This window comes from Rhamphochromis longiceps, linkage group LG11 (genome assembly GCF_057381845.1).
Source record: "Rhamphochromis longiceps isolate RC_006_pf linkage group LG11, R_longiceps_female_GT1.1, whole genome shotgun sequence".
In the NCBI taxonomy this organism is placed as follows: domain Eukaryota; kingdom Metazoa; phylum Chordata; class Actinopteri; order Cichliformes; family Cichlidae; genus Rhamphochromis; species Rhamphochromis longiceps.
Genome location: NC_140567.1, coordinates 11,704,078 through 11,712,849, shown reverse-complemented (window position 1 = coordinate 11,712,849; position 8,772 = coordinate 11,704,078). Strand labels below are relative to the sequence as shown.

At 35.9% G+C, this 8,772-nt stretch overlaps 1 protein-coding gene across 1 annotated transcript; it reads right to left on the bottom strand.

Moving 5' to 3' along the window:
- Positions 1-1,083: 1,083 nt before the first annotated feature.
- nrsn1 (neurensin 1) lies at positions 1,084-8,470 on the bottom strand. Its single transcript, XM_085421708.1, has 6 exons — positions 8,386-8,470; positions 4,697-4,812; positions 4,441-4,533; positions 4,185-4,303; positions 3,728-3,915; positions 1,084-3,589 (listed from the first exon to the last, which is right to left on the bottom strand). The coding sequence occupies exons 2-6, from the start codon at positions 4,793-4,795 to the stop codon at positions 3,486-3,488; spliced, it is 603 nt and encodes a 200-aa protein (XP_085277834.1). The 5' UTR covers positions 4,796-4,812; positions 8,386-8,470; the 3' UTR covers positions 1,084-3,485.
- Positions 8,471-8,772: the final 302 nt, after the last annotated feature.

Below are 8,772 nucleotides of genomic sequence, written 5' to 3'. Positions count from 1 at the left end.
GCTCTTGGTTGAATTTTCCAAACAGAACATTCTTAAAACCCTTAAAACTCTAGGCATAGGTCATTATGTTGTTGTTATGAAGACTTAGATGGACTAATATGGACTTAGAGACCTACTATAACTAATGTCTCATGATGCATTAGATCTAGATCTTCAGTCTGTCTTAGTGAAACTGCACTTTGGTCTTTAGCTGCTTTCATCCTGACAGGAAGAAAAGTGATATTTTTGGAGAGCCACTCTTCTCACTCTCATTCAGTGATTTTAATTTGTCATTTTTTTCCTGAAACAAAGTTCCATAAATCCACTATAAACCACCAGCTGCAGGCAGGAAATATGAACTCTGATCTAATTCAGTATGTATGATGGCCCCACTGCCCGCTCATCCCCGCAGCTGTTCAAATTGGGATTCATGCAGTCGATGTGTTTGTGAGTCACCATCCCAAGAGAGATAAGGAACCTGGCTGAGAGGGAGGAGGAAGAACGAGAGAGCAAAGAGCAGGAGACGCAGAAAGCAAAGGAGGTGGGGGCAGAAGTGTGTGAGTCATAAGGCCTGCCTGGTTGAGGTGATGATCCTCAAGATGCTATTTCTGGCGTCACCATTAATTCTGTGTTATCTCCTCCACCAGCTACTGTTTTCTGAGTGTGTATGCATGTGGGCGTGTTCAGTAAGGCCCTAAATAACACACCCTCCAGACTGATTACAAGGGGGGCTTCTACAATGTAAAAATGAACATTATTAACATATTGTTTGAATTAATTTAAATCTATAATTATTTAAACATTGATTTGAATCAATAATCAAAAATTATAATTTTTTCTTGATTAAGAAAAAAAGGGAAGGCACCAGATTTTAAAGAACACAAAGTCCTGCTTAGCTAGTATTGTACAGTATATTTAAATAACCCTGCAGGGAATTTAGGAAGTAAAAGTGTCAGTTGTTTGGCACACATAGATGGCAACTGTGAGATATTAAAGGAAAACAGCAGGGAAGATTAAAGATTAAAATAAGATCAAAAACATTTGACCCTTGTGACAACAGTGAAGTATTTTTTATTTCTGTAGGGAGACATAAACTAAGCCACTTTATACTCCCACTTTATACCACTTTATACCTCTCACTTCTGTTGGGAGGTATAAAGTTTTATCAACAGTTAAGCCACCAGGCTGTCAGTTTACTGCACAGTGTGCTGCAATACAGTTTTCACACATTTCCGATCCACCGATATGTCAGTTTTATTGTGCTGTTCGAAAAATAGACATACTGCATGTAGACACTGATTTATATGTGTTCTTTATCCGATCTGTTCGCAAATAAGGGTAGCATCGTTTTTTATTTAGTGGGATGATCCACTGTTACATCAGGAAAGACTTCAAGTTTGATATATAGCAGAAAAAAAATATCCATTATGGATTAGAGTTTGTAATGCAGCAGGAAACAGCATAACATTACAAACCAGCACTGCCTGTTAAAGTCCTGGCCGCACTAGAAGGTTTGTCCGTAATGGCTTGTTTAACAGCTTGGCTTTTCTTCATGTACTGAAGGCCCGCAGCTCAGTGGCTGTGTATCTTGAAAATGAAATGCCTTGCTTATTACTAGGTTGGTTTTTTTTGTAGTTACAGCTATGCTTCTGTGTTGCATCTGAGAGTAAATGTGTTAAAATGACACCAGGACTTAGTAGAAAGAAGATTGGAGGTAATTAGAATAATATTGAAAAGGTCAACTTACATTGACAATAGTAGTCAGCATAGCAAATCAACATCTTATAGAGTAAATATACAAGCTGTGCTGCAAGAATTTGATGATGAGATATGGTTTAAAAAAAACTGAAGCTTGTATCTTGGACAGTAGAATTGTTCTAACCAAGTACAGATTTTTTTTACAGTACAGGTTTGTTTATAATGATGAAACAAAAGATACATGTTAAGAAAAACAAACAAAAACAAGCTTTTAAAGTGATAGGGTAGGATTACAGTAATTGTAATAAATATATGTACAACACATGAGGACACAGTGTGTTAAAAAGCAGAAAAACATGGCCGTTACCAGCTTATTGTGCTTCTAAGTTACAGTTACAGTGTGAATTCTTGTATAGCATAAAGGAATGAATAAAACAGGAACCGTCTTAATAATCACTCCTTCAGTTTCACATCCAGTACATAAGCAAATTCTCTATAGTGTAAAAAATGTGGTCCTGGAATTTAACAGCTCTCCGGTGTTAAACATTGCTGACTGTGATATAAATTATTGAGTTTCAAATTTTGTGTGTGATAGTAGGAAGGCATTTATTGAATCTCTTTAATTCATCCATTAGTGCTGTCAGATACAATGTTGCTGCGATCCCATTGGAGAGCTGAACGTGCTCTCATCTTCCCTCCGTTATGTAACCTGTGTGTCACATTGTCTCTCTCGATGCACCCATCTTCATTTTCATGAGTAGCACTGACTCATGTCTGGTAGCTATTAGCATTTTGATTCAAAACAGCGTCTGCTCTGATGGATCTGTGTGTGTCTATGAGCCTTTTGTCACAGGGTGAAAAGGAAACAATGGAAAGGAAAAGGTGGGTAAGCCAGTGTTTAGGTATTAAAAACTTAAAAATAAAGATAGAAGACATGATGAATGTCTTATTTGCTGTATGTTGGAAGTAATCTGACATATCATTGCTGTTCTGCATGCTCTGTCTGGTTCAATGTAACTTTCATCAGCCTGTCTGCTCTTGTGTATTGATTCTGTCTGAAGATTTACTGAAGGAAACAAGGTCACTGGCCTAATAAGACAGAAGATAGACACAGAATCTCCCCATACTGTCTCTTCTAATCTGCATTTATGTCTAATCTGTTAGGACACTGTGAACCTTTAGAAAGGTTAAGACCTTTGAGTTACTACTTTATCAGAAAGGGAAAAAAAAAGGTATTATAAAACGATGTCGTGCTTTGTCAGCCTGGATGAACGTTTCAGGTAAATATAGTACATTTACACTTTTAACAGCTAATAATTCCAAACATGCACTCATCCTGATGGTCACTAGTCAGAGGTAATGAGTGTTAAGTGGTACATTTGATCATTTCTGGGAATGGGGGACAAAAATTTCAAATATGCCACTTGCTGCCCATCGCCCTCCAGCAGTAACATCATTGCCTTTTACAAAAGTAAGAATTCTCTCAACAGTAAACAAACAGAAAACGCGCTCTGTGGAAACTACTGCACTGTGTCACTATTCTGCAGATGTCTTTTCCAGTGAAATTTAAAAAAAAATGTTTTCTTAATATTAAAGTTTCATAACATCTGATAAATAAATCCCCTATATTTTGTTCATCCTTTCTAAGTTTTTAAAATCTCATTTTAATGTCAAACAAAATAAGATGAGGAAGCAATACTATTTGTTATGTAAGCTGACCTTTTAAAAAGATAAACTGCACACATGGATCGACATACACACACCGGTCCTCTTACAACTTTCACTTTATGCCTTGATCTTAGCCTTGATCAGGGCTCTGACTTTGTGGTCACTGGCTGGATGTTCTGAACTTTGGTAAGTGTGACTGGCACCTTTCCTTCTCCGGGAGTTGGTGCTCTCATTATTGGAGTACCTGTGGCATAAGCAGTTACTGTGATTTAGATATTCATATTCATATACAAACGCAGAGCCATTTCAACAACCTTTACATTTATTCTGCTTACATTAATTTGAACGTGTTATACTGGGAAAAAAGAGAATGAAAACTTACCAACTGTTGCTTGCAGATCTGCAAACCTCTCCTTAAACTTCTGTTGCAGAAACAATTCTTCTTTGGAGTAGCTTTTGGCAAAGGCAGACAGCAGGAGACCCACAGCCATGGAGGTGCCTCCCACACAGAACAGCACTGCACCAGTCAGCTTACAAACATCCAGTGCACGGTTGAAACTGACGGCATGGCTGTTACAAGAACAGTTCAAAGCAATCATTTATTTGCCACCAAGTCTTTTTGTTCAATATTTATACAACTATTTAGAGTTATTTCTAAATTTAAACATATGCATGTCCTACTAGAACACTGTTCTTGGACATTATTGTCAAGACTAAGAAGTAACACTTCAAATAAAGTTCATGATCTGTTAATTGTAAGTCTATGTAACCTTTACTATTTCAGAATAGCAAAGGTTACCTAAATTCTTTCCCACTCGTACGTTGTACTGTTTCTATACCTGTCAACAAAGAGTAGATCATCTTCACCAAATGCTTCAATCTTGGCTGGAGTGGCATAACCTACCAAAACAACAATGAGGCCCGCAAACAAGATCAAGGTACCGAACGCGAGACAGACCTGTGAAAAGAAAAAGTCAAAAAACAACGAAAGTCAAAAACATATATTGTTATAGTTGTAAATAATTTGGTTAATTTGGTTTATTTTCAGTTCCATTATATTGGTGTCGTTTTGAACAAGCTAAGGGTTAATCTGACCTTCCAGAGTAAAGAGCTCCACCTGCTAGGCAATCTCTGAATCTGAAAATCTTCATCACGTTCCCAGATAGAAGCTGTGCAGTCCTCATAAAACTGGATAAGGAATCAAAGAAAAGTACAGGCATTCTTAAAATTCACATCTTGAACCTAAACCTACAAGAAATGAAGGTTTGGTGATTTTGTGCTTTTATCCGTTTGTGAGTTTCATAGGAGACGTCTTACTTTGTGTGGGTGCTGAGTCTGGTTACACTGTTACCTGGTGTAGGTAGGAGCGGACGCCATACTGCTGGTAGTTCCCACCGGTTTGAACTTGCTCACTATATTCTGACCCACAGATCTCTGAGCAAGAAGTCATCCTTCACATCTGTCTACCTGAGAACACACATAAAAAACACACATCTCCAATAACCTTTAAGCCTGATTTAATTCAAGAGATCTGGGAGGAAACTAAACTCTTGCACCTCTTCTTAATTATATAATGTACATATCTCCCAATATTGGAAACCTCATTTCAATGGGGGAAAATCTAGCTCAAAAACTTCTCGATTCAGCAAGGCAAGAAAAAAAAATGACAGTCAAAAGGAAAGTGTGGGTTTAAATATAATGGGATGTATCTTCATATTCAAAGATTTAGACTTACCGTGAAAGCAGCCTGATATCAGTGGCATTACTAAAGCCTAATAGTACAGCCTTCTGCTCACCACAGCCAAAGCCGCATGGGTGAGGCTATTTCTGTTTTTATACATCATACTTGCAGTAGGAGTTAAAAAAGGCAGTTTGTTTATTTTATTTTTTGTTGTTGTTTGCATACACAGTTTCTGGACAAACTGTTTAAACGCATAATTGCATACACATGTGCAGTACATTTATGCTTTTGTACACATAAGCATGTAGTCACTGTTGTTATGTAACAATGTACTGAAGGAATGGGTGCCATAGGGCATTGAGTTTAATGATGCATTCTGCTTGTCTGCTGTTATAAAATAAAGCGTGACATATTACTCTTTGGATCCAATAATGTTTCAGCTAAATGCAGAGGGTGCTGACATACATAGAAAAATCTTTTTTGTAATGTTTAAAGAAAAACTATTAACAAACATAACTGCATATTGGACTTTGCCTCAACAGTGAAATATGTGAAATATGTAACTATTAGGTGTTAGTTAAAAACTAATAATATCTGTGACCATATGTGAATAGATTTTATGAACATTAATCCCCTACTGACTGAGAGCTAACTGCATTGCACAGTTCTGCTCTGTACAAACCAATTATGCTTCATGTTTTTGTTAGCTAATACTAAATCGACTATTTCTGCTGGACTGAATTACAATAAGAAAAGGGTTTAATTGTGGGAAGGAAATATTGAGTCCATATATGTTAAAATGTGATCATGCTCTTTCCAGTAAGACACTGGTATACAATGCATTGTGGTTGGAATAATGAAAAAAAAAACTAAGTGTCTAACCTCATAAGAAAACCACTGGCCTGATATTGTAAAACTCATCAGTTAGATGTCAGACATAATAGTACATGAAATTACATACCTCTTGTAGCTGGAACCACATTATACCAAACTAGCGAGTAAATTATTTACAATATTATTATTAAAAAAAAAACATTATTTTTTTTAATTAAATTCAATTTCTTTATTGTCCCACAAGGGGAAATTAGTTTAGTTTAGCAGCAGGATATAAATAAACAGAACAATACTATAAAATAATAATGACAATAATAATAGTATATAATAATATATAATAATCATCTATATAAATTCATAGTTAATTACACATTACTAAATAACTAAATTACTAAATAACTTCACTTTTAACTAATTAGTAATCTTATATAATATGTTTTTTTTTCCATCAGTTTCTATGATATCAAATTTAAAAAATCATTAATAATATAGTATTGTGCATTACATCATAGTCAATGTCAGACGATAACACCTCACACACATCAGCACACATTGCATTTTATAAAACATATTGGTTGTTTGTTTGTTAGTTTGGTTTTAATCATTCCTAGACACTATCATTCTTAGGTAATAATGGTTTATTTGCTGATCAGTGATCCAAACCTCTTGTGAAGGACCTCTTGCTCACATTTGCATGCACTGGACATTTATAATATGCAGGGTTAATGGTGTAAACCACAACATTAAGCTGCCCAAACCTAACCATCTAGCGAAGAAAACGTTAACAGTAATTGAAACAGATTGTGATCTTAATGTTCAAACTCCTGTTACACTTCACATATATTATAAACCTGATGTTCACCTTTGTAATAGTCATTCAAATAATGTTAGTAGAGGCAGTAAACAATATTATCAGTCATAATCTGAAGCTTTACAGTTAATATCTAAACAACATTTTTAAATGAAAGTTCTACAGCCAAATTATATGTGGATGAGTTGTAGAGTAAATCATATTAAATCAATTTACTAATGCAAAGTGTACAGTGATAGTGCAATATGAAAGAGTCCTACAGGAGGAAATTTGAGTGGACATGTCAAGTATTTTTTAACCTCCAACCCACAGTGCTATTAATATGGTTACACAACTCTAGTTTAAACTGTCGGTTTGCTTATTTTTACTTAGCTTTTATAGTTACCATTACATAATCAGTGGACCTGATGATGTTTATACTTTTGTCTGTTTTATTTATGTACTCCATAGTCACAAAATAGTTCAAAAAGTTTTTAATTGGCGTAAACTAACCATATGACAAATACCAACAAAGGGTTAGTTCACTTTGTCTTCATTGTTGTAAGTAGATAAAGGACACATTCTCTCTCTGTGCAAACAACAGCTCTCATGTTGCTACTCTACCCAGCCAGTGCCTCTTATCTGAAATGCTGCATACAGATGAGGCACACTCTTCCCTAGTACGTTTACCTTTGTCACACACAGCTTAATTGTACAAAGTACAGAAGAATATTTATATTGTACTCATATATCATGTACCTGAAAAATGAACAATGAAAGCTTGAGTTTGCTGACTGACTGTTAGTTTTAATTTTCTGTTTTTTTAGTTGTTGAGTCAACAACAAGGTGTAATTCAAATTTAATTCAGTCTGTTAACTTTAATGGGAACTTGTTATAATAGCTTTTAAGAAAACAAACATTTTTAATTAGAATGGCTTGAATAACTTTAAACAACATCCAATCTTTAACTAATCTTCAATCAGCTGTTGTGTGTTTCCTTTCTACAACAGATAAAACAAGACATAAAAATAAAAGTAAATCAAACACAAACATTTTAACCCATCTCGGTTAAAAATCAGAGCTGTTAGGACAAATCAAACCGGAATGTCTTGATATAACGGTCCAAACATATCAGCACCACTGACCGTGGTGCTGAAAATCATTCAGCCTTAACCCAGCAGGAAAACACACAGACGTAATATGTGACGCCAGTCTGAAAATAGACTTCATCCACTCGCCCTCCCAACCCCCTATGAGATTGAGACCCACTGCACCGTTGAAGCTTAACCTTGCAAATGTGGACTTCACGTAAAAAAACAACACAAAAAACGTCCAAATCAAGTTGGCTGATATTGTAACCACTTGAGAAAAAGTAGCTAATCCTTTAGCATGAAATGACATACGCCGAAGAAACGTATTGGAGAAACGTTGTTCCATGTCATTAAGACAGCAACGCCCGAAACGAGTTTAAAGTAAGACAGAAATACTCGACATAGAAAAAATGAGATACAAATGAATGCACGGTGATTAAAACAAACATTACTTTGACATTGTCAACACGGAAGCTTCTTCCAGATGTGCAGCGGTGCATGGAGGACACGACTGAAGGAGTCTTCTTAGAAAATGTGAGTTCTCGGTGTGCTACTAACAAAAACAACAACCCGCACCGATGCTACAGCACTATCCCCATATTTCCAAATAATAATAATAATGATGATGATAAATCGCCATTTACCTGTCATTACCAGCTCGGAGAGTGATCATTCGCTGCTCTTCCCTTAGCCGGGTCCCATCACTCTACAGTCACCCCTCTCTCTCTGTCGATGATTCACATTTTCACGCTGTCTACTGCGCAGGCGTTCCATCCATGACAGTATATGATTCAGTAACGATTATAAATAACCAGGCAGGAGGGATGGAAGGATTAGAAAAAAAGAATTTCATTCATAATTTTACAGATAGATAGATAGATAGATAGATAGATAGATAGATTTCAAGGGGAACAAGTCAGAACAAAGTCAGAGAACATGCAATGGTACAGAGTGACGTAAAACATATATTTTTTTCTGGTCACATTCCAGAGCTCTCTATTTTTAGCTCACTTGGTGACATAAATGGCTGA